Source organism: Barbatula barbatula, assembly GCF_947034865.1.
Source record: "Barbatula barbatula genome assembly, chromosome: 22".
In the NCBI taxonomy this organism is placed as follows: Eukaryota; Metazoa; Chordata; class Actinopteri; order Cypriniformes; family Nemacheilidae; genus Barbatula; species Barbatula barbatula.
Genome location: NC_136785.1, coordinates 16,144,789 through 16,171,156, shown reverse-complemented (window position 1 = coordinate 16,171,156; position 26,368 = coordinate 16,144,789). Strand labels below are relative to the sequence as shown.

At 42.0% G+C, this 26,368-nt stretch overlaps 1 protein-coding gene across 3 annotated transcripts; it reads left to right on the top strand.

The window, feature by feature from the left end:
- The first annotated feature begins 3,038 nt into the window (after nucleotides 1-3,038).
- amot (angiomotin) lies at nucleotides 3,039-26,271 on the top strand. 3 transcript variants are annotated; one of them, XM_079487005.1, is made up of 13 exons: nucleotides 3,039-3,296; nucleotides 12,852-12,991; nucleotides 13,592-13,655; nucleotides 14,435-15,407; nucleotides 16,037-16,550; nucleotides 16,693-16,837; nucleotides 19,038-19,130; nucleotides 19,273-19,418; nucleotides 21,355-21,504; nucleotides 21,993-22,183; nucleotides 22,517-22,896; nucleotides 23,253-23,504; nucleotides 24,165-26,271. In XM_079487005.1, the coding sequence occupies exons 3-13, from the start codon at nucleotides 13,592-13,594 to the stop codon at nucleotides 24,290-24,292; spliced, it is 3,036 nt and encodes a 1,011-aa protein (XP_079343131.1). In that variant the 5' UTR covers nucleotides 3,039-3,296; nucleotides 12,852-12,991; the 3' UTR covers nucleotides 24,293-26,271. The 3 variants fall into 3 exon arrangements, with proteins under 3 accessions (XP_079343131.1, XP_079343133.1, XP_079343132.1); XM_079487006.1 differs by lacking the exon at nucleotides 3,039-3,296 and adding an exon at nucleotides 11,675-11,819; XM_079487007.1 differs by lacking the exon at nucleotides 13,592-13,655 and having other exon boundaries at nucleotides 3,055-3,296.
- The last annotated feature ends 97 nt before the right edge of the window (nucleotides 26,272-26,368 follow it).

The window sequence follows — 26,368 nt, the reverse complement described above, 5'->3', positions numbered from 1 at the left end:
AGCGGTGTTCAGTTATTGGACTTCTGTGCTAGTCACAGTTTGTCTATAACGAACACCATGTTCAAGCATAAGGGTGTCCATCAGTGCACGTGGCACCAGGACACCCTAGGCCGCAGGTCGATGATCGACTTTGTGGTCGTTTCATCTGACCTGCGACCATATGTTTTGGACACTCGGGTTAAGAGAGGGGCGGAGCTGTCAACTGATCACCACCTGGTGGTGAGTTGGATCCGATGGCAGGAGAGGAAGCTGGACAGACTCGGCAGACCCAAACGTACTGTAAGGGTCTGCTGGGAACGCCTGGCGGAGTCTCCTGTCAGAGAGATCTTTAACTCCCACCTCCGGCAGAGCTTTAACCAGATCCCGAGGGAGGCTGGAGACATTGAGTCCGAGTGGACCATGTTTTCCGCCTCCATTGTCGAAGCGGCCACTCGGAGCTGTGGCCGTAAGGTCTCCGGTGCCTGTCGAGGCGGGAATCCCCGAACCCGGTGGTGGACACCGGAAGTAAGGGAAACCGTCAAGCTGAAGAAGGAGTCTTATCGGGCCTGGTTGGCTTGTGGGACTCCTGAGGCAGCTGACAGGTACCGGCAGGCCAAGCGGACTGCTGCCCGGGTGGTTGTGGAGGCAAAAACTCGGGCCTGGGAGGAGTTTGGTGAGGCCATGGAGAAGGACTATCGACTGGCCTCGAAGAGATTCTGGCAAACCGTCCGGCGCCTCAGGAGAGGGAAACAGTGCCCTACCAACGCTGTTTACAGTGGAGGTGGGAGGCTGTTGACCTCAACTGGGGATGTCGTCGGTCGGTGGAAGGAGTACTTCGAGGATCTCCTCAATCCCACCGTCACGTCCTCCATTGAGGAAGCAGAGGCTGAGGGCTCAGAGGTGGACTCGTCCATCACCCAAGCCGAAGTCACTGAGGTAGTCAAGAAACTCCTCAGTGGCAGGGCACCGGGGGTGGATGAGATTCGCCCTGAGTACCTCAAGTCTCTGGATGTTGTGGGGCTGTCTTGGCTGACACGCCTCTGCAGCATCGCGTGGCGGTCGGGGACAGTGCCTCTGGGATGGCAGACCGGGGTGGTGGTCCCTCTTTTTAAGAAGGGGGACCGGAGGGTGTGTTCCAACTACAGGGGGATCACACTTCTCAGCCTTCCCGGGAAAGTCTATGCCAGGGTACTGGAGAGGAGAATACGGCCGATAGTAGAACCTCGGATTCAGGAGGAACAGTGTGGTTTTCGTCCAGGCCGTGGAACACTGGACCAGCTCTACACCCTCTACAGGGTGCTGGAGGGTGCATGGGAGTTTGCTCAACCAATCCACATGTGTTTTGTGGATTTGGAGAAAGCATTCGACTGTGTCCCTCGCGGCATCCTGTGGAGGGTGCTTCGGGAGTATGGGGTCTGTGGTCCTTTGCTAAGGGCTGTCAGGTCCCTGTACGACCGAAGCAGGAGCTTGGTTCGCATTGCCGGCAGTAAGTCGGACCTGTTCCCAGTGCATGTCGGACTCCGGCAGGGCTGCCCTTTGTCACCGGTTCTGTTCGTAATTTTTATGGACAGAATTTCTAGGCGCAGCCAGGGGCCGGAGGGTGTCAGGTTTGGGGACCACACGATCTCGTCTCTGCTATTTGCGGATGATGTCGTCGTGTTGGCCCCTTCAAACCAGGACCTTCAGCATGCACTGGGACGGTTTACAGCAGAGTGTGAAGCGGCTGGAATGAAAATCAGTACCTCCAAATCCGAGGCCAAATCCGAGGCCATGGTCCTCAGTCGGAAAAGGGTGGCTTGCCCACTTCAGGTTGGTGGAGAGTTCAGCGGTGGCTTGGGCATCTGTTACGGATGCCTACTGGACGCCTTCCTCGGAAGGTGTTCCGGGCCCGTCCGACCGGGAGGAGACCCCGGGGAAGACCTAGGACACCTAGGACACGCTGGTGGGACTATGTCTCCCGGCTGGCCTGGGAACGCCTCGGTGTCCCCCCGGAAGAGCTGGAGGAAGTGTCTAGGGTGAGGGATGTCTGGGCATCTCTGCTTAGACTGCTGCCCCCGCGACCCGGTCCCGGATAAGCGGAAGAAAATGGATGGATGGATGGATGGATGTTATGTTATAATTAAATAGATACATTTAAAACGGTGTATTTAATTCATGTTTTAAAACGGAGAAACGTAAAGCTGTCATTAACTTTTAGATGCCCATTTTAAATCGTCACAGGTTCTGGTTTGGGCATTGTACAAGAATGTTTTTTTCTCCTTGAGCATTTCATATTTGATTCAAATCCACACCTCAGGATATAATGCAGGTAGGTTTGGTCCAGTAGTAAAATGCGTTTATTCAAAATCCCGGGACAAATATTTCTATTGAACGAATCTACCGTTACCTCATCAAACAAAAGTAGAGCTCCGCTTTCTATTCATCTTAGAGCATAAGGAAGGATAGAGGCATGTCGGGCGTGGTATTGTTTGTTTAATGAAAGGCATCTTTCAAGCACATAGTTGGTGTCATTCCACTATCATTAAGCTTTTACAAACGCAACGTGCTATTGTTGTGCAGCTGTTCTCAGTTCTCAGACTGTTTTTGTGTCACAGGTGCACAGGTCCTTTACAAATGTGCTTCATGGGACAGAAATAAAGCATTCAATAACTTTTTGCTGTTAATTTTTAGCCAACTAAAAAGTACACATGCAAAAATAATTTTTTTGTTTACATTTTGTTGATTCGATATTTATTACATGGCACTTTCTGTAATAAATAATACTTATTTACAGTTATCTTGCTCTGAATTATTCTGTGGGTTGTACACTGCTTACTCTGAAAGGCTCTTGATCTAAACGCGCACAAAAGCTTTTTGTCATTTTCCTGCTTGGCCAACAGAAGGGCAGAGACGATTGACAAACTCTCCGGAGGAGGGCTCCCCTGTCTTCACAAAAACCCTCCGGTTCCCTCAAACTTTCCGAATTCCCTTAAACTTTCTAAGCAAGGGGGGTTGTGTTTTCTCTCTCAGCGGGTCTCTCGCGGCAGCGTCGACGTTACGGTTGGTATGGAGAAGGAGGCGGTCCTTCCCCTCGCTGCACATTTCTAGTGGAAAACACATTTCGCCGACTCCAAAAAAATGTCATGGATCAGGGAAACTCGTTTGTGTGAAGAAAAGTGCAAACAATGTCGGAAAGTCCCCTCGGGTTGACGCTTTTAAACTTCTGTGAAGCGCGCGAGACGCGTTCGGAACAACAGACGCGTACTTGTAACGGACGTTAAAACTTAGCAAGTGTAAAACCGGCGAAATAAAGCGGATCTTCTCGAAGTTTTATGAAGGTAAATAACTTCTACACATGTGAGCTAACGGTGTTTGATTTAAATGCGTTAAGTCGTTTTTTATATCATGTGCAAAAGTAGCATCTCAGCTGTGAGGTTATCTGTGCAAGTATGCGAGATGTTATATCATTTATCAGCTAGGTTTTAGAAATGCAAGGTTTGCATGCTAGCATCCATGCTAGTCATTTTGTTTAGGTTGCATGCCCTGTAATACTTGAACATATTTGCTACAATGTCAACCAGCTCCTTATGGCTTTACCTAACGTTACACGTTTTGCCATATGTAATGTACATGAATTCCTATAAATATACATCAAGATGTACATCCATTTCTTTTCAATTCCATGCATGCCTCGTTGTTTAAAATGTTTAGTTGGCAAATAATCGTGATGCATGGTGATAACTGTCAATCGTACCTTTTTTTTTCCATTGACAGCAAAGTATAAGTTTTCACTGTGACCTGAGTAATGAATTAAAGTGCACAGGGGATCAGTGTAGGCCCTGCTGACGGATGTCACCCCGCTCCTCTGAGGAATGTTGCCCAGGGGGCGAGGGGGAGCAGATATGCCCATTACATGGGGCAGGAATGCAGTCATGTGTTTTGGAAATCAAAGCTGGAGTCTAAGTTATGAGGAACGCTCAGGGTTTCAGACTCGTCTTTATTAGGTGAAACTAATTGCCCTTTACTACTTAACGGTCGCTAGCAGAAGCACAGGTCCTGCATAATGCTTTCATTGAGTGCGTTCCATTGAAGTGCTCTGGTGTGCGCCCCTTTCTCAATGCCGTTTGTTCAGAATTCCCCCCGAAAAGGTTACTAGGGTAGCTGTGGACGCCATTCTGAAAAACGTACAGAACGAACATGCGGGATTATTAATGGATTTAAGGCATTCGGATGCCCTCCTCTCCCTTCCTGTCAACACAACAGGAATCATGGAAGAGCCAGGGCTTTTAGTTGTAAAGGTAGCGAATGACTGCCAGCAAAGTGCCTAGCGACATTGACTCACGGTGCAGGAATGTCAGCTCTCTTTCGCTTTCCCTCCTCGCTCCATCTCTTTCCATCTCTCACTTCCTCTGCTCCCAGCCTCCCTCCTTTTTCTCTCGAAAGGGGCCAACGTTCTGCTTGCTGACTCAGCCTCCAAATCACCCTACTGCCTTTTTCCACTGAGCTTTTAGGACTCGAAACTTATGCATTGCTTATTGAAGTTTTACATTTAGATTGCGTCGGAATGCCGCAAAGGGAATCTGTCGTGTCAGTTTAACAACATCTCCATATAAAAGACATTGACCTATAAGACGACTTGCTAATTGCTAGTTGTGGAAATTGAAAACGAAAAAGTTGGTAGCAATTGTAATATTTGTATTAGTCGGGTCTGTGTTTAACCTTTAATCAATCTGCTGCAGTCCATTTTAACCTCCGTATCACCGTGTTTGTTTGAAACCTAAAATTCCAGGTTATTTTATGTACTTATCTTTACGTGGATTGAAGTCCAAAAATGACATCCAACTGACATTTCCTGCGAAATCTTACCCAACATCTCAACTTACAAATCCTTATTATTAGCATAAATTTGCAAATCAGGATAAGGAGACACTGATTTTCTGATGTGCTTGCTCAACAACTGACTTCTGTTTATTTTCTTACCAAAAAAGTTACAAAGTGCAGCTTTAAATCCAAAATAAATTTGAATTCATAATTTACCCACGCTCATGTCCGTCCTAGGTGTTTCATCAGATGGACACGAAAGTATTGTGGCTCTTCCTAGATTTGTAATGGCATTGAATAGTGCCAACTCCCAAAAACGTGCCAAGGACAGCATTGGTATGGATACGACGTTGGTAATGCATACGACCACTCATTGGTTCTGAGACACGAAAGAACCAATTGAGACACGTGGAGCCAGCCAGTTCTAACGTGACCTATCTTGGCAAAAGAAAGTCTTGAATACATAGGAAGGCGTGAGGGTGAGTAAATCATAAAACAAAATTAGATTAAAACAGTAATTCTAGTTAGCAGCTGCTTCAAGTAGACCCCTATGTTGGATGTAAAATGATTAATTCTGATAGTTACGTAAATGACCTGTCTTGTCGTAACCCAATGCTTTCAATGGAAGCATGCTGTGTGATGTTTACCTACTTCCCTCGGGGCAGTGAACTCAGACACACTGTGGTGGAATGTGTCACCATATGTCAGACACCATGGGTGAGGTTTAGCGTTAGCAACGCACTCATCTTCGGGGTGTAATTGCTCAAGCAGGATGTGTCACTCAAAATGAGTGGGAAACCATCACCAAGGGATTTGGGATTAGATGGTCCAGTATGATATTTCTTTGTGCTCAACTGGTTACCTTGACCAAAAGTGGCGTAGCGACGCAAAGGTTGTGGGATTGATAGATATTGTGTTATTAGGCCTATTTACATCTGCTTTTCTTCGAGCAAATGATAAAACCCCATAGCTTATGTGTCCACGAGTCTTTTAACATGGATCATCAAAGACACATCTACTGCATAACAACAACTCATATTAACTTCATAGTAATGGTCTAATGTGTGATAACAAAGTCATGGTACAAAGATTATAATATGTAATATATTAAACAGTCTCTGCATTTGACCAAGATCTTGCCGCTCCTAACCCTCACATCTGTCGTACATGACCATAACTTCGTTCATTGTCACTTAGGTCATAAATTTGACTTTATAGCTGTAATCTCTGACAAAATGGGAATGTCTATGGTGTGAGGGGGGGTGCTTGAATTTATCTTTCTTCTGAAGAGACCAAAGAAACTGGTGCAGAGCTTCAGTTGGAAAGATGAAGCAGAGATCTCTTCCCTCCACCACATGCTTTTCATTAAGGGTTTGGATGGAGAAGTGGGTGGGTGGGGGGTTTAAGAGGGAGTCGAGGGGAGCAGCGCTGTGTTTCCAAATACTTGGGCCTGTATCAGGGACTTGTGGGGGGAAAAACCACATTATAGAGAGCTTGTTGCAGTTGGAGAATGAAGGAAAAGAAATCGAGCGAGTTATTTGGTGACTCATGTTGGATTTCTTTTTTGCCATAATGGCATACAGGTTTGCAAGACCTCTTATGCATCTTTTTCTCTTTTGTAATTTTACTAAAGGTTATACTGTGTTTTTCTTCAGAACGTTTAAAACTTAAGTTCTGATTCGGAAATCTTAGGTTTTGTAGAAAGATGTAAGAAGTTACCTTAAGTTAGTCTTTTATGAAATTATCGCAGTATTAACTTCACAGAAGAAATTATGTTGCGTACTACAGAAAAATGTAACAAATATGCATAGTTCACCCTAAAATATAACCAAATCTTAAATCCACACCGAGTCGAAAAGTTACAGCCCCAAGTGCTGTCTTCTGGTTTCTCTCAGCGTTGACTTCGCATCAGGCCCATGTTTAAAAGAACGCAATCCCTTGAAATGAATCACGGGTGAGTTCCAAGAACGCAGCACAATCGAGGGAGGAGGCGGATTAATGCGCCGAAGACATATTGCGACGAACATGGAAACGGAGGTAGAGAGAAGGAGCAGATGTGTCAGAGTTTCTTGGCCTAGTTCTTTTCCAGTACCACAGTATGAGAATCTCTCCGACCTGGGAGTCATGGACACAGGGGGAGGCTGAGCATTATGCTTTCTCCACGGTCAAAGCGCCAGACCTTTCCAGAATGGAATGTTGCGTTTCCTGCTCGGTTCCTGCCATGTGTTTCTCAATCCCCCCTTCTGCCCTAATCTCTCTGTCTGCATGTGTCTTTGTTCTTCAACTGTTCCTTTGTCACTGTCTTATCCGCTTATGTTTAAGATTAATTTCATGTAAGAATAACTTCATGTGAGAATAGTTTGGAGTAGGCCCGCACGGTTTTGACATGAAGTCTTGGGGTTAATTGTGATCATTATTTTAGATGGTTTACATCGAAATGTTGTGGGGCATGCCATTGTTCAGTGCAGTAAGTTACAAGGAAGTGTTTTCCTAAAATACTTTATTGCTGTTTTACACGTCAATAAACCAAAGTCACATTGAAACTGGCATTTAAATTTGGATCTTTTGTTCACAAAGTGTGCACTAAAATCACCCCGTAATTATACTAATAGATTTCTTATTCACAGTGTTAAGTGTTAGTTTTATGGTTACATTTGGACAGTTCCACCATTATGGTTATGTTACCAATTTTATCGAACCATCTGTTTATTAGGGATGTTGCGATGATGACATTTTCCCACCAGTTTTAAAATCGAGGCAATTGCTTGAATCAATAGTGGTTTTGTAGCTTAAACAGACATTGTTTAAGCTACATACACCGGTAATACGGTATATTAAAAATGCATATGATAACAAAAATACACACCGGTATTCGGTATGGACCGGAATTGGCCATTCTAGTTATTTCAAGTGACGTGACATTTAGCAGATCCTAAATCAAATTCAGTCAAGCAGCTGTTATCGTAAATAAAACCAATTCTTTGGATTGTCTGCATTGCTTTATCATGTCTTACTTCCTCCCATAAGTGTTTTATCTGCTCTACTCGTGGTGTGCTTGTGACCTCATCATCACACATCGCTACCTTCAAAGCACACCATCCCTTCACTCACTCACACACACACACACGCACACACACACACACACAATCAATCGTTCTTCTCTATTAGCTTCTGCCTTCCCATTACAATATTGCCAGTGTTATCATATTCCTTTAAAGCATAAAAGAGCCCTTAACATGGACAAGCTCTCTGGAGTTCATTAAGCTCTTGGAAACCTTCCACTAATGTTCTCTTGTTATGTAAACAGTGCCTGTGAAAAGTGGGGGTAGCGTTTTGGCTATCACAAAGTTGCTTGTTTTACCTTAGGAGAAGTTTTCTGAGGTCACCCTCCTGATCTTTCCCGCTTTATGTTTTGATGTCATGAGGTTGTGGTGGTGAAACTCTAGCCCTTGTGGAATGCAGCTCTACCACTCGTCAACATTGGACGTTTTACCGTTGTTGCCAGCGGCACTATTCAGCATTTCGCAAACTGGAGGTTGGGAAGTAAGACAAGAAAACGTCATGGAAAATCCTGCCCGACTTGTGGCAGTATTTTCTGAAAAGTGGAACCTAGAGTGAAGTTATTGAGTTACACTCATTTGAATAGGCTTACGGTAATATATGCGTATGGCGTTTGTTATTGAGCAAGCTAGGAATTACCACAAGAACCAGTGCATATTGTTCCCTTTACTGTAGGGCCACATGAAATTGGTCTTGTGATTAACACAATTGTGTCAGTTTCTGGTCGTATGACTAAAAGACTGAAGACCTTTTGGGTGCATCTGAAGTCGTCGAAAGATTAGATGTGAGGTTATTAGTCATTCTGTAAACTTGGGAAATCGCTTAGCAAGCATGTACTAATGTAAAGGCCAAGGAATGTTATTCATATAGATGGTTTCAGCAGCAACACAAACAAATGTTATGTGACCCAGTAGACTGCAGAGTAGTTTTTATTTAATTAAATCCAATCGATATACAATAAGATATGACCGGAAGGACACGTCACGTCAGGAGTGTGTGTCCTTTTGGGGGGTGTGACCCCAATTTTTCCTTCCTAAAACTTAAGGTTAGCAACGGCATGCTAGCTTCGAAAACATAAAATGGTAAAAGATTGGCATTTTGCCAAAGCCACACCTCGTCATATCAATTGTCTTATGTCCCGATGTAAACAACGTATTGATTGTTATTATTCGAGCTCATAGCATTTTTTGTACTTGTTGTTTATGTGCAAACAGGTTGCACGGAGTTGTGGAAATATGTAGGTTGGCTGGCTGGCAGATTGGACATTCAGGTCGAATGCAGTGATTTGACTTTTTATAATCTTGAGGCATCCACAATTCTTTCAATATTTAGAACTTTATTATTGATCGTTATCAAAATTTGAGGAGACTTTCAATCAGTGTAACAAAAATGCTCATCCTTTGATCACAACCATCAGCAACGAACCTGTCAGCACTGTACCATCAACCTGGAGCATCTCACAGTAATGAGGGGAAAACATGGCTGTCCTGTCAGAGTCTGTTTGACTGAGTGCCAGTGCCAGACTCGTACCCCGAGCCACATTCCTGATGTATTACCAGAGTAAACACTGTCTACGTGGGGGCCCTGGGAAACTTGCGCATGAAACATAAATATTTAGACAACGTCAGGGTCCATTCAGAACGTTCCGGATCATCTCTGAATGCAGGTTACAGTCAAAGAGATCCATCCATCCATTTTAAATAATCCGGTCTGTGTAGTACAGCCAACCCTGTAATATAAAATCTCAAGTTTGCAAACTTGGTAATGTAGAAACTTGATAATGTCCGGTCACGGGTTATTCTTGTTGCATAACCAAATAATTTGCTGTCAAGAATCATAATGAATGTGAACGAGGGGAAGTACAGTGCACCAGAGTGGACATACATGTGTATAAAATATGGCATGTTTTTTTTCTGGAAGTGGTTAGTCCTGTCAAAAGTCATCGGCTTTGCTTTTATGTTCTCCTGGAAAAGATGCTGGCAGCAGCTAAGAAGAATATGAGGAAGGAATAACCGTTGGGTGTTTTACGGCAAGCCAGGTGTTTTACTTTCTTATCTGATAACTTCCATTCTTCCACCTGTTTCTACATAACTCAATTGCTCTCAGCAGGTGAGACCATTGCGCAAGTTATTGGCCTGGTGTTCAAGTTGTCCTCGGTAGACAATGTGTTAGGGTGCTACTATCTTTCACAGATTTGGATCATATGTCAAGTTGTCAATCCTCAAAGCAACGGTTTGTACTGATGTTTTGTGCACATGCTGTTAAGGAATAGTTCACCCAAGTTGATCCAGCAGTTTGCTCACCCTCATGCTTTCCTGGGTGTATATGACTTCCTTTGTTAGTTGAACACAATCGGAGTTATTCAATTATATCCTATAGCTCTTTATAGCTTTGTAACGCCATTGAATAGTTTAATAAGCTTCCAAAACACAATTAATCTATCAGGGCTGTTCAACAATTAATTGCGATTAATCGAATTCGGAATAAAAGTTTGTGTTTACACAGTATATGTCTGTGCACCGTGCATTTTCATTTTGTATTTATAAACATGCTTATATTAAGGAAATATTTGCATGTAGGCTATATATTAATGTCTATATGTAATTTAAATTGTATATAAAAACATTGATTCATTTGTATGTATGTGTTTGTGTATTTGTGTTTATAAATACAAAATGAACACAGGAATATTGAGTAATAGCCAAAAATACATTGTATGGGTCAAAATGATAGATTTCTCTTTCATGCCAATATAAATAAAGTTCATGTTCCATTAAGATATTTTGTAAAATCTTTATTTTTGTGAGTGGATGGCCTGCTACAGTGCCTCTGGAATCGGAGGGGGCAAAACATCTAAATATTGAGAAAATTGCCTTTTAAATTGTTAATCAGAGTTTTAAACTGTTGTATCCTAACAAACCATACTTCAATAGAAAGCTTTATTATTTTGCTTTCAGATTATGTAAAAATATCAATTTCTAAAAATTGACCCATAAGACTGGTGTTGTTGTCCAGTGTCACATATATTATGTAAACACAAACTTTTCGGAAGCGATTTATATAAAGAAATTGTTGAACAGCCCTTCAATAAATCAATCAAATAAGTAATCCTGACTTAAGGGTTTTCATAAATGTCTTCTAAAATAAAACACTTATGTTACGATGTTTTATGAAATCAATGTGTGAGCCTAATTAGCCAAAATAGGTTGCGAAAAAAATGAACATGCATAGATATGAGAACTACCACGTCGATAACTGCAGACCTCATTGGTTCTTGCATTCTCTTGACTGCATCGTGACAAACAACACATATTATGACTATTGACAGATGAGAGTCAATGAGATTCAAAGTTAATTATGAAAGATTTCATATTAATATTTTCATATTCATAATATTTCATATAACAATTACTTCAGTTGTTGGGGGAAAAAGCATCTTTCTAAAAATCCATATCTGGAAAAATCCTAGTCCTTGAGATTTTAGTATACTGTAGCAAAGAAATGAAAGTTATGACAATATTGAAATAAATGTTTCCAACACCGTTGATCAGTGAAGTCACATTTGAGGTTTCATGCAAGCAACCTATTCAGTCAGATTGTATAAACCACTTTCATTTTTTTCCCATTTTTCCTCAATTTACCAACTGTATTGTTAGTCAGATTTCAAATATGCGTTGCACACCCAATCTCAGATAATTATCTGTACTCATTTTAATGTAACTTTGAGAGCTAACAGCAGCAGCAGGAGGCAGGTTTGAAGGTGTGTTGATAACTGGCTCTGATCCACGATCACCTATCCTCACGGCCACACCTGATGGAATGCATTAGGTTGTTCAGAGTAGCGTGCTTACTGAAGCAGTGTCGTTGAGCGTGTGAACAAAGGAGTACGGCTCAAGAGAATCGGTCATAGCGTAGCAGTGTTCATTGAAGTTTTTATACAGCGACGACTTTTGCTGGAAATTGGACTGGAAGCCAAACCTGTGAGTTGAATTTTTCACTACCTTTCTTTAGATTTTCTTGCTTCATTTTTAAAGAGGTGATACTTTTATATTAAGTGATTGCTGAAATTGTCCTCAATTTTGACACAATAGTAACAGTCACCAATGTGGGCTGTTCTGAGGCCAGGAGGATATATTAATGTTTCCCGGTTTTATAGTGATTAACAGCACGCTTGACATACTACATACCTCGGCCGGTGCTTTAACTGTTAGCAAATAGTGTCATTGACACAACCATGGCAAGACTCAGAGATCAGAGCCTTTGGAAATGGTTTTGCGAGACCTATCTGTGGACTTTTAGGCATGTCAGATTCCCGGAATTCACTTCTGGCCACTCTGGCTGTGGAATAAACTGTTTATCTGAAACAGTCAAGGAACTTCAAGTACAGGCGTCAGCGGGCGAGAGGGGAGGAGGCATCTGTTGCCTATTTGTGTTTGCAGAGGTTGGAGGGCTGTTGGAGTGGGCCCTGGTTTATTGTGCGATTCAGATCGTTTCATGCATGTAAGCAATTGTCAAGCTGTTATAGAAATGTGTTAAACTTATTTCAAAACTGACCTGAGTGGGTTTCACAAAATCTGGGAATAAGTCTTAACTCCAAAATCAAATGACTGCAATATAACTTGAGGAAATGCTTAGGCAAAGTGCTTGCATGCAAGTAAACAATGACAGAATTTTAGATGCCAAACAATAAAGGGTGCCATTATCTTACTTATGATACCCTTTCTCACATACTGATTTTGAATTATACCTCTGTCCCATTCAAACCAGCTGATCTGAAATCAGCACTTTTTTAAAACGACATAATTCTACCCGCACAGCTGCAGCAACCCTAATGGCTATAGGTGCGTATAAAGACGGGCATTTCATTTTTGGTCATCACAATCAGTTAACTAATGTACATTACATCCCCTATCCTATCACTTAAAACTCTCTTTAACATAAACAAAGGCCTTTGGTTGTATTTGGACCCCACCCCCATTGTTTTAACTCGCCAGAGTGTCTTCCTGTTCTAGAGTGCCTGGTGTTTGGGACCTCACGGACCGGCTGTGTGTTTTGGAGCAACTTGAAGAGTTTCGTCAGAGCAGTGACCCTGGTGAACGTCAAAACCATGAGCCAATAGTGATGCAGGACAGCAGCTAAAACCGCCACACAGGTAGGTGACCTAGTCGACTGTAGAGTAGAGTTATTGAGACTAAAGATTACACGGTAACACTAGAAGCCTAGCTGGGTGGGATGAACGTCAGTGGGATAAATGGGTAGCTATGGTTAGTCGAGTATTGCCCTGTCTAAACAACTTGAGTCTAGTTCCAAGGTTCGGTCCATTCCACATCATATGACGGTCACAGTAGGACTTGTACACTAACATCACAAAGTTGCTGACAAATATTCTCTTTGGGAATTGTTTTTATGTATTTGGAAAGTATCCAAGCATTTGTTTCCTCATACATGCCGTACCACATATCTACCACAAGTTCTTTTTTGAAAGAACTTGCGTTTCACATTCTTATCCTGTTTAGTTTGTTGCCACCTATTTCATTGGCTTAACAGTGAAGAATGACAGGAAGTGGAAGTAACTGTATGGAGTAGTTGGGGGAAGGAGGGTTGGTGGGTGGGCAATTGTTAATAAATGCATTTTTTAATGTCTCTTCATTTCTGCTCCCTGTCTCTGGCTCTCTGAGTTGAAAGCTGTACATCACTGGCCCTGTTCCTGACTTTCTTTTCATTTGTTTTATCATTTATTTATTCATTACAGATGTTTCGGAAAAAAGCCTCATCTTCGTTGAGAATGCGGAGAATATCAGAAAACAATAGTAAACGTAATAAGTTCCCCTTCATTACTTTTTAGACGGTGCAATAACCACTTGACTTAAAACTCTGTTCAAGGCTAATAGTGGCAACCATTCCGAATAAAACAACATGTAGAGGATATCTAAATATAGCATGTGTATGACAGTTACCCTTCAATTTGCTGAAGGGATGTAGAAGTACTAAACATTGTGCCTTAGATTGGCAGTATTGGAATGGTTTCCACCTAATGGCTTTGTTTGCTTTAACAGCTTAATGTTGTTTGATATTGCTCTGTGTGATTTGTTAGGGAGATGGGGCAAGTTTAAAGCTTTGGATAATCATACGACTTAACCCTAATGCATGTTAAAGAAATGAAGCTGTTGAACAATGATACAATGGTATATGTCGGGTATTATCTGCATTACGGGTGGATCTCAGCACCTTGACCTCTGGGCTCTTCCAATTTGTTTGCAGTACAGTGCAATTCGACTTTATTAAGTTGCCAAATTACTAGTTAGTAGTTGCAATTAAATATGACCTTAAAGGTTTATTGTGAAAGTTGCTTATTTCAGTTTAAAAGCGATGGCTGCCCAGGTGTCAACGTGCGAAGAGTGTGGGACAGTTGCTGTGTGAGATTCCAGGCATTTTTCTCAAGACATGCAGAAGACTTGTGAATGTCATTCATCTTCATTTAATTTTCAGCTTTATTCGCTTAATTCTTGACCCCATCCTGGCGTTTTATGGCAGTGCAGCCTGTAGTAATAGCTAATATTTGAGCTTACCATTCATCGCTCGATGTTTTGTGCAGGGAGTGTGGACCGCACCCGAAGCTCCTCCTTCCATGAGGTGGGCAGGTCAAAAGAGCTCGAAATGAGGGCGGCAGCCTCGGTTTCCGAGGACACGTCGGCTAGCAGCAGCAGCGGAAGCGGTCACACAGTTTTACAACGACTCCTACAGGAGCAAATGCGCTATGGTGAGGGACGCAATTACCTTGCCCTGCAACAACAACAGCAGCAGCAGCAACAAGGTCCAATAAGTGGTTACCCAGGCCCTGGCAATCCAGGGGACGAGCACTCGATGGTCTCCCACATTGCCAGGCAAGAGCCTCAGGGGCAGGAGCTGCAGGCCGACAGCGGTATGGAAAAGCTAAACGCACGTAGCGCGGGAGGTGGCGGCAGTTTGGGGGCGGGGTCAGGTGGTGGGAGCTGCGGACAAGGACCGAATCCTGAGGACCTTCCTACCTACGAAGAAGCCAAGGTGCAGTCTCAGTATTTCCGTGGCCATCAGCCTCAGCCACAGCTGCCCCAATCAGTCGGTGCTGCATTTTATGTGACTGGTGTTAGCAACCCTAAGGTGCGACCCCCGGAGGGCAGGGCCACTGTGCAGAGGGTGAGCGGAGGCAAAGTACTCCAGGACGATGGACTCAAAGATTTAAAGCAAGGTCACGTGCGTTCTCTTAGCGAAAGACTGATGCAGCTTTCATTGGCCACCAGTGGGGTCAAGGCTCATGCGCCTGTTACCAGTTCTCCTCTTTCCCCCCAACTGCCCCCACCTGGACTGCCAGGAGACTACTATAAACCCTCTGGACCCCCACATAGGGGGCCACCACCAGACTACCCCTTCAAAGCAATGCCCTCTCCACCGAAACAACAACAGCACCATCAGCCTCCACACCAGGAGGCCACACACTTTTACTTGGACCACCGTGGGACAAACCAACCAGGCAGGACCGACATTCCTCATGTCCGTTACCAGCCACCGCCTGAGTATGGCTCTTTCCGGTGAGTTAACCTTAAGTGTCTGGATTTGTGTGGGAACTGGAATGAAACATCGTTATGCAGGTGAAATAATTCCCTGACTCTTCAATTGTTGAAAACATTCAAGTAATGAGTCTCAACAGCCCTTCCCTACAGTGCTGAGACATGTTGTCAGGCGTTATGGGAAAATCCAGTTTTGCCTGTTTGGTTTATCTCACTAGTGTATGGCATATAGCGAAAGAATGCATATAGGATTCTACTAATCATCTGCGACATGTCACAACATGACAGTTTCGCTATTATGTTGTGGAGAACCAGGAATGTTGAACCTTAAAAAAATATTTTTATGAACGGCTGGAATGCCTCACATAGTTGGGCGAGTCACTGTTTCCTTAAATTTATTTGATCTGCGAATTCAATGTGGGTACCACTCAAACAGTGGGTACACAATAAACAGCGGGATTGTTAATCTATAAATCTGACACCCTTCCGGGGGCCCTGCCACCCCTATCCAGGGTTTCCTTCATCCCTTGAAATTCTTAGGCTCCAGACTTCCCCTTGACCCTTATCTATATAGAAAATTGACGGTTTAATTACAATTCCACCAAACATTTTGGTTTAATTATTATGTTTTAAAAATCTGTCCCAATTAGGTCAAGTAAGGAGAGTTCAAGTCACTCCCAAAGGTCTGTCCATCACCACAGCCCCTCGTCTTCTGTCACATCAGGAGGATCTCTATCCCGCGCACAGTCTTTGGCTCTCAGCAGCATCTTGGCTTCTCCCCACCCTCCTTCACACATGGGCCTTCAAGGTGAACCACCCTATTCCATGGGTGCACGAAGCCCACAGGGCCCCGGCTCGCACCAAGGCGATCCATACGGCCTGGGACACCCACCCCATCAGCGGAGCCACGGATATCCTCATGATCATTACGGGTCAGCTCCCAGGGGGCTCCACATGCACCAGCATCAGTACCACCAGCAGGGTCCTCCCCAACAGCTGCAACAAAATCCAGGACAACACTACCTGCACCCACACTCCATGCAGGGCGATCCCTACGCCATGTTAGCCCGGGCCCAGCAGATGGTGGACATGCTGTCCGAAGAGAACAGATTGCTCAAGCAAGAGCTGGAAGTGTGTGGAGAGAAGGTGTCCAAACTGCAGAAGGCAAGTAGCTTTCATGTTATATAGCCTATTATTCATGTTTAATACCTGAACAATACTCTTTGCTTCTGTGGAGACCTTTTTTTTTACCTTTTCTTATATTTCAACAATGCATCAATGTTAATGTCATTTTTGTGCTCCACAGCTGGAGACTGAGATTCTGATGGTGTCCGAAGCTTATGAGAACTTGGCCAAATCGTCCTCTAAGAGAGAGGCATTGGAGAAGACAATGAGAAATAAATTAGAGTTGGAGGTGCGCAGGCTGCACGACTTCAACAGAGACCTGAGAGGTAAGAACAGCATTAAGAGAGAATCAGAAGTATACAATATTATCCTCTCTGTGTTTCTGGTTGATGAGGCGAAGGGTTACAAGTACAATACAACCTTAAAAATGTGTTAAACTTGTGAATGAAAAAAGTCATACTACGTAAACTAGAATATCAAGGAGGTCCCACCTTCCAGCATTCATTTGAAGAGCTTAAGTTTTCATTCAGTTGACTTTCTTTTGTCTGATGTTACGGCCCTGTGCGGTATCTCTTTGAGTTCAAACCAAATCAATGGTCTCCGGCTCATTTCTCCACCGCTGTCAGCAGACACTCTTTGCTTGACCGTGGCCACCTCTGCAATCATGCCTCTGCGTCTTTTAGTCCAGCAGAGACCTGAGAAATCCTGATTTATGGCAGCGTGCCCGGATTTCAGATCCACAGGGAGCTTCCAGAGCTTTACAGCTATTTTTATTTTGTTTCATAATTTCTGAGGCATAAAAGACAAAATCTAATGTTAACATATTTTCTGTTTATTTACAATCAGTATTTAATGGTATTTGCAAAATAAGCATGACTTTTGCTCTTGTGTCACACGTGAAATGGAGCCCAAAGTGGGGATGTGTGCTGTTACTTTTCTAAGGGGTTGAATTGACTATTTTTGGCTGGTGGGTGACAAAACAGGCGAAGAAATCTCATGAGCTTACATTTGACTGGGACTAGAACAACACTCAGAGCAACCACCCACAAAACCCTGTTAAAAAGAATAGTTCAACCAAAAATAAAATTCTCTCATAATCTATTCGTCCTCATGCCATCCTAGATGTATATGACGTTTTCTTATCATCTGAAAACATATTCATATTGCAATCATGTTATGTTTTCGGGGGTCAAAATGGCGAAATGTCAAAAGCACAACCATCCATCACAAAAATAAGTTGAAAATAGATTTTTAAGTAAAACGATACATGATTAAAATTTGAACGAACTGATCCGAGCAAAATGTTCCAATGTGGCGGCGCGTCTATAATTCCAAATCTCTTTTGTTCTCGTGTGTTGATAATTTTCATGTTCTGGTAACTATCCCTTTAAGAGGCACAAAGATGCAAACAGGGAAGGGATTTGATTCTGGAATGCTCATCTCACAGTCTGGTTGACTTAACGCAGGGGGAAATATTGTTTTAACGTTTGGCCCACTTCCTTGATGAATGGTTTGCCATTTAAAAAAAACAGCAACCCGCTGCTATATAATGGCCCTTTTATCTGGGTCAGTTTTTGACTTGACAGCACGTTGTGAATTATGTCAAGAACACTCGCTGGGAATTGGGCTCTTGTCAAATGTTTGTCCGATTTTTATTTTCCAACTTGCCGAGCAACCGGTCCCAAAAGGCATTTTATTTGTGAGAAGAGGCTTGGAATATGAGCAGTATTTTTCCAGGAGAGACTGAACATTTTGCATCTGTTCAAAATAATTAGAGCTGTTTGCTGCGTTTATTGTATGTATGAAGTAAATACTTATTCAGAGTCAGAGTAGCACCGGGCAAGCCAACTGGCGGTGCCAACGCCTTAACATTTTTAAATAAGTGGAGAGACTTTAAGAATGCTGTGCACGTCCTGAGACGCCACATCTTTGAAAGTCCACAATGCTGCTACATTCAATACAAAAATAATTCCCGCAGCTCATAACGATTGATGTCTTATAAAGCGTTTTGATCGGTCTGTTGAAGAAACTATATATTATTTACAACGCTATAGTCGACAATCCACAGCCACAGGCAGTCGGTTTGCGCACACGATAGGTCGCGTTCCAAAACACGTCTTGTGCCCTTGAAAGTAACTGCAGAAAGGGCACTACACCATGTGAACTGTTGTCTCAGATAAGGGGAAAACTCTATTCTTTTTTATTACTGCATTCATTATGTATGATTTAAACAGCTTTATTTACGAAAACCGTTGTTCATCTCCCTCCAGAACTTGCATGTCAGATGATCTGCCCTGCGGGGCACATGAAGGCAAGTGGAATTCACCCGAAGATGCGATAATAGCCATATCTATGATAATAGTGTTCAGACCAATTGATTCGCTTTTTAAGACGCCAGTTTAATGTCAAGGGGCAGGGATTACTTTTGTACTGAATGTAGCGTTTTTTTACTTTTGTTAATTCAACCAAATATCTTCGTGAAAAAACAGAGGGGAAAGTATTATGGTATTTTCTTTCTTTTAACAGAGCGAATGGAGACAGCCAACAAGCAGTTAGCCGCTAAAGAGTGCGAGGGCACCGAGGACAATCGTAAAACCATCTCACAGCTTCTGGCTCAGAGTGAGTGAACCTCTACATCTGGAGGAAATCTAAAACCTCCTCGAAGCCAATGAAATGCTGTTTTGAAATACTATTGATTTGTACTGTGTGTATGAACATTGGGTGAGGGACAAAAATAACTTCTTTTCATTTGACCTGTTAGACAAGGAGACCCAGAGAGAGAAGGAGAAGTTGGAGATCGAGTTGAATTCGCTTCGCTCCTCAAATGAGGACCAGCGCAGGCACATCGAGATCCGTGATCAGGCTTTAAATAATGCGCAGGCCAAAGTGGTCAAGCTAGAGGAAGAGGTAAAGATCTTCATCATTGGGTACCTCTGTAGCATGTAGGTATACAGTAGTAGAGCACTCTTTGCATTACGTGATTGTGAATAACTCACTCCACTGTTGCTATCATCTTGTAACTGTGATTGTTTTTTGTTCGGTGAAAACTACATCAACACCACAACGTTGACATGCTTAACAATGAGGTTGCATTTATAACCATTAGTTTAAGCATTAGTTCTACATTTATTCATCTTAACTTGCATTTACTAATACATTTTTATGTTTTTTAAATGCAAAATGAACCAGCCTGAACAACTATTCACAGTAACTAACATTAAAAATAACTTTAGTAAATACATTAGCTAACATATTCTGACAATAATGTCAACAAATGTGTTATTTTAAAGTTTTTGCAATAAGTGATGTAAAGGATTCTCTCCGTTTAATAATCTTTTATTTTCACTTTTGGTTATGCATCTTCCTTATGGCCACAATATATCCATCCGAGCCTTAAAGTACTATAAATTATATTATTTTTTGTCTCCTGGCTGAGTTGCTGCTGAATCATACTGTCAGATGCAGGGCTCTTTGCCTGTTTGGCACCATTTTGCTGGAGAGTTTTCAGAGTGATTGATCTCATCCAGATATACAGACACACTACACACTTAAAGGAACGGTTCACTCAAAAATGAAAATTCTGTCTTCATTTCTTCCCCCTCAAGTTGTTCCAAATCTGTATTAATGTATTTATTCTGATGAACACAGCGAAAGATATTTAAAACGATGCTTGTAACCAAACAGTTTTTGGCCACCATTGAATGCCATAGTATGTGTTGACCGCATACAAAGATATTTTGAAGAATGTAGGAAAGAAAAACAGTTCTGTGGCACTTTTGACTACCATTGTCATTTTCCTACTATGGTAGTCAGTGGGGTCCAAGAACTGTTTGCTTACAAGCATTCTTCCAAATATCTTTCTCTGTGTTCAACCAAACAAAGAAATTTATAAAGCAAATTTTCCTACTATGGCAGTCAATGGTGGCCAAAACTGTTTGGTTACAAGCATTGTTTTTAAATATCTTTCTCCGTGTTCATCAGAAGAAATTCATATAGATTTAGAGCAATTGAGAGGCAGCAAATTTTCATTTTTGGGTGAAACGTCTTTTAATATACAATACAGTAGAAAAGACTGCTTAATGAAACCTAACTGTGGTTTAAAATGAACGTGGGTAAATATTGTGCTTATCGTTGAAATAACAGTTTTTTATAAAAACAATGATTAATGGACATTTCATCGAGTCACGAGCGTCTCTGTTGTACTACATCAATCAGAATGTTTAATCTCAACCTTCAGAAGTTTTTTGAAGTGTTTCCCAATGACTCCTCATCACCGTAGTTAAGATCTTCAAGCACCAGTAAACCGTTGAGCACAACCTTCTTTAAAAACCACACAGCCTTTATTCAGGCCAAAAAAAGCTTCAATAGGAGAAGAACGCAATAAAAAAACCTTCAAACCAAAACAGTGTTGACTGTTCTGAACTCTTGAGTCTTTGGTCGAGCTCTTCTGGCCGGCTCCCAGATGGCCTTTTGGCCCGTGGTGAACGGGACGCGTACCCTGCCATCCCAAAATGCACCGGGCCGTCCCGCTTTTGTTCTGTCTCGTCACAAACACACTCTTGTTCCCCTAACAAAGCCCCTTGAGTTGCCTGCCATGAAAGGACTTGAAGATGGTTGAATTCTTGGCCTCTCCACCCACCCCTTCCAAACTCGAGCCAAATACTTAAGCGCTCTCTGGTCTCTCTGTGTCCCCCCGATCTAAATTGGGGCATTCATTTCGCCTTCAATTATGGCCGTCGGTGGTTTTCTGAAATGTAGAGGAGGGAAGGGTGTGGGGGAGGAAACAACAGGGCATTGTGAGGGGGGAGCACCGTTGTCTGACCTGTATTTTGTGTATGTGCAGCTGAAGAAGAAGCAGGTGTATGTGGAGAAGGTGGAGCGGATGCAGCAGGCTCTAGCGCAGCTTCAGGCGGCCTGCGAGAAGCGAGAGCAGCTGGAGCATCGCCTGCGCACCCGACTGGAGAGAGAGCTGGAATCTCTTCGCATGCAACAGGTAAAAGCAACATGCAGATACACGTGCATATCTGATATACAAGCAATTACATTTGACCACACCTTTAAGTTTGTGAGATTGGGTCACACCAGCTGAGTCAGATGACACTAGTAAACAATGTGATGTGATGTTTGGACTGAAGTGGAACGTAACAAGTCTGCTTGAATGTTTTATGGGGACTTTCTTCGAATATTGTAGTTTCTACTCTATTCTAGTTTCAAATAAACGTCATTTTATTTTTTTGTGAAATAACAGAACCTAATGATGCGTAGTTTTGTACTGTCTTTGTGTAGCTTATGAAGCTTTCCTGTAGTTCAGTTAGTAGAGTATTGCGTTTAATTCTCGGGAAACAGACAAATAGACAAGATGTGTTACTTCAAAACACTGGAAGTCTATGTTGTTGCCACTGATACCATGTATAAGGTCAGATTTGGCAGTGAACTCATCCTCTCTCTCTCTCTCTCTCTCTCTCTCTCTCTCTCACACAGAGGCAGGGTGGTTCTCAGAATACAGTTGGTCCTGAGTTCAGCACAGGAGCTTTGATGGAACATCTGAGAGAAAAGGAAGAGAGGATTTTGGCCCTGGAGGCCGACATGACCAAATGGGAGCAGAAATATTTGGAGGAAAGCGTCATGAGACAGTTCGCACTAGATGCTGCGGCTTCTGTGGCCACACAGAGGTACTCCACCTCGCTGTATATGAAAGCTTAAACTGTAGTTAATGTGTCCTCAAGATTATCACAAGTACATAATAAAATACAATCAATTTAAGGAAACTAAATTGCTACAAATAATAAACGAATAGAATACAAAAGAAAAACAAAAAGCATACTAATACTGAAACTTAAAATAAAAATGAAACTAAAAGTAGTGTTTCAAATTGTCATCATATGAAAACTAAATAAAAAGTGTTTATGCGTAATATACACATACTAAAACTAAACTGAAATTGAGATTCAAAATGCTAAAGCGAGTTTGTAGGTTTTAATGTTTGTGTTTATTTTTCTATTCAGAGACACTTTCTCTAGCCTCATCAGCCACTCCCCCAGCAACAGCTACGACACATCGGTCGAAGCGCGTATACAGAAAGAAGAGGAGGAGATCCTGATGGCCAACCGCCGCTGTGTGGACATGGAGAGCAGGATTAAGAACCTGCACGCTCAGATTATAGAGAAGGACGCCATGATAAAAGTCCTGCACCAGCGTTCACGCAAAGAACCCGCCAGCAAGTTAGATGGCCCAGCCATGAGACCCTCCAAGTCTCTGATGTCCATCGCCATGGGAACAGGGAGCTCGGGCGGCTCCGGTCTGCTGTCACACTCTCTGGGTCTCAGTGGGAGCAGCCCGATCACAGAGGAACGCAGGGAGGACCGCTGCTGGAAGGGCAGCTTGGGTGAGTGTTTCGTGTTTGATGTCAAATAAATAAAAGGATCGTATACATTTTGCAATCATTTATTTACTCTTGTGTTGTTTTAAACCTATATATAAAAGAAGATATTTTGATAAATGTCTCAGTGGTTTTGTGTCCATACAATGGAAGTGAACGAGGGTCAGTGTTATTTGGTTTACAACCTTCTTCAATCATCTTTTGTGTTCTGCAGAAGAAAGGAAGCGTGACAGGTTTGAAATGACATGAGGGTGATTAAATGATGATGAAGTTAGGTTTGTAGAATGACTTGCTGACAAATTAGGCCACCAGATAGTTTTCGTTGCCATTTATTCTTAGTTTATTCTCCTATGAACATTCAGGTGTTCTGCTGGGTCCAGAGTTCAGAGGAGACTCTCTGAGGACAGAGTCCATCTCCTCCTCTCCATCTCCGGTGTTGCCCTCCACCCCCTTGCCAGCCACCACACACTCAAAGACGGGCAGCAGGGACAGCTGCACTCAGACGGACAAGGGTCAGGAAACCAGCAAGCCCAGCACGCCCGCCCTGCAGAGCGTATCTGGACCCAGCCGGATCAGCAGCCCGAGCCCCGTCTACATACCCGACCGCATCGCAGGTAACACTTCAATCCTCGCACACAGGGTTTTCGAAACCCAGACATAATCGCATAAACTCTATTTTGTCTCTATTTGTCGCTCTGTCTGTGAAATCCAGGCTAGTGTCAAAATCTAATTGAGATTAAGAGCATCAAAGTTGTCATGGATACAAACATGTTAAAAAAACATATGTAATGTGTGTTTACTGCTGTAAATTATATATTATATGATACACTATTTATTTTTTCATTTATAATACATATATATATATATACATAAATAAAAAAACATACATTTGTATATTTTGACATAATGTAAATTCAATTGAAATATAAATGTGTATATATATGTATATTTATTTACACATATTGATATGTGTGTGCATTGATGTATATTTATTGATATAAATATAGTACACAACACACGCACATATATTATATAAACACAAACATTTATTTTGGAATCGATTTGACAGCACTATTTTAAATACTGAAATTAGTGATTTTATTGACACTATAGTTTATTATTTAGCAAAAAAGCCAAATTAGACTTCCTAAACATTCATTTTAATCTTTGACATATATCCACAGAATGTTCTTTAAATTATTTAGAAAGATTTGCCTTGTAAGCCGGATAAGAACGTCTGCCGAATGCATAAATGTAAATGTCTGTCTCTACAGATGTGCCAGTGTTCCACAGCAGTACTTTGGAGAGGAGAGCTCCGGTACAGATCCTCCCCTCACCCCTCCCGCAGCAAAACCTCCCTCAACAGGATGTGGACAACGAGATGGTAGAAATTCTCATCTGATCTCATTCATATGCATTCTTGAAACAGCTGAAGGATTCTGTGCATTTCTCTCCGTTACACGTTTGGAAACGGAAGATAAAAACGAACAGGAAGCGCATCATCTTGGTATTTTTCAGATTGTACAGATCTGCGAGCAAACGTACACGTTATTGACATTTTTTTGTACAGTATTGTCTGGTGATCATTTCCTCTCCAGACCGTTGGACCAAATGTATCGGTATTTTGTATTGCACTACTTTGTGTTTTGTTTCTTAGTTGTTTTTGGGGGGGTATGTTATTTTGTTGTGTATATGTACATATATTTTTAACGTGGCACTTGAGTATTTAGCAGTATGGTAACAGTTGGTACATACTGCATCAGGATACTGTAAATCACAGCGCAGGAAAGAAGAACTGAATGTTGTTTTAGTTTTGTTTTGAATGTACAGGACGGGCTTGTACGGTTCACAGTGCACTGTTGAAGAGTGCTGGACCGACATGCATTCACCTCTGGTCCAAAAGCTCTTTTAATCGTATGTGAAAGTGTGAATAACCCAACTGGCATTGGGTTTGTCTGTGTCCATCATTCCAGCTGATCAACAGCCGCCACTATGTTCCTTTCATGAGTGGTACAATGTTAATCATGTGGTCCAAGATTTATAAATCCTCAAACACTCTCGTTCATTGCAGTGGTCACTTTTGGGAACCACAGGTGAAGAAGACGGAATAGCTTTATGTCCAGTGTCATATGTAGCTTTTGACCAAAGTTATCTGAAAGCTATCATTAGGTTATAATGATTACGCACATGTGAATCCCTGAAAGCACTCGTACAGTCATCATGTGCGTTTACATTTGGAAGATAACCTTTTAAGTGTTTGCACATCAGTAATGTTTCTACAAGGGTCATATGTTAGAACATTCAGCAGATTGTGTTTGTGAATTTGCCCTTTTAAAAAGGTTGTACTGCCCTCTGTAGGACACACATGTATTGCAGCTTTTCACTGTAATACCAGTTTTGTTTTGGTTTCCGAGGCATATGCATATGCATACGTATTTGCAGGTAATTTAACCGTTCACAAAAAGTCATTTCAACATTGTTCCATGATGATTTTTCATGATAAATGGACCAAAATACAGCCGATTCAACATACTGCTTGCCTTGTCATGGTACTTGACATTTTGTAATCAATCTTTTATCTCAGTCAGAGAAAGGAAAAGAAAGTCATTCTTATTTACCTTCCGTCTTTGTTGCATGAAATCTGAAATAAACATTTCCGGCATTGGAAGACGACCCATCGTCATAACACTCAACGGCAGTGTTTGTAGGACCACTTTCTTCATTTTGACACTGAAAACGTGAAGATCACTCGTATAATTTGGGCACAAACTAAGACAAGGGACTAAAGCACTGATTGAGTCTGAGGTGGAACAAAATACTGATAAACTGATGAGTTTTATTTGAATGCTGTTCATTGAATGCAAATGTCAAAATACAACGTCGATATTATCCTTATTTTATCCAAGCAACATATCAAAGGATCCTTCACAAACTGATTTCATTTATCAGTTTGTTCCACCTAACCCTCAAGTTTGGTCCTGCTATAATTGATACCTAAAGTCTGAATTCCCATAGAAGAATGTGTTATTGTCCATCTCAGGACGGATTATGAAAATGTGTTTTTGTATTACAGTTTTGTATAGAGTCTGCCCTTCTGTCATCAGTCTTTACGTATTATTTTCCTCACGAGGAATATTTTCGCTCATTTCACTAGTATGTGTTTTATTACAAAATGTCACTCTAGTTGCTGCTTGACAATGTTGTTACTGTACAATCATGATTCATTTTTAATTCAATTTGTATTCCTGTTAATCAGTTCTTCCTGTGTATCTCCTGCACATTTTGTATAAGGCTTGACATTTTTCATTTGGTTTATAGTCAAAAGAGTTTCAAATAACTTCTTGGTTAACTTAATTTTTTTAATAAACTGATCCAATTGCAGTGTTTCCTCGTGTTTTGCCATTGAGTATCATTGTACCATGCTCTGACTACACCAAAACTGACCTACACATTCCCTCTGTTATTATTGTCATGTATT

What these genes read in the sequence shown, in the direction of transcription:
- amot (XM_079487005.1), top strand. Translation starts at nt 13,592, where the DNA reads ATGTTTCGGAAAAAAGCCTCATCTTCGTTGAGAATGCGGAGAATATCA. An exon ending in CTTCAACAGAGACCTGAGAG is followed by an intron (nt 16,838 to 19,037) that starts GTAAGAACAGCA and finishes TTCTTTTAACAG; the next exon opens with AGCGAATGGAGACAGCCAAC. An exon ending in CTGCTGGAAGGGCAGCTTGG is followed by an intron (nt 22,897 to 23,252) that starts GTGAGTGTTTCG and finishes ATGAACATTCAG; the next exon opens with GTGTTCTGCTGGGTCCAGAG.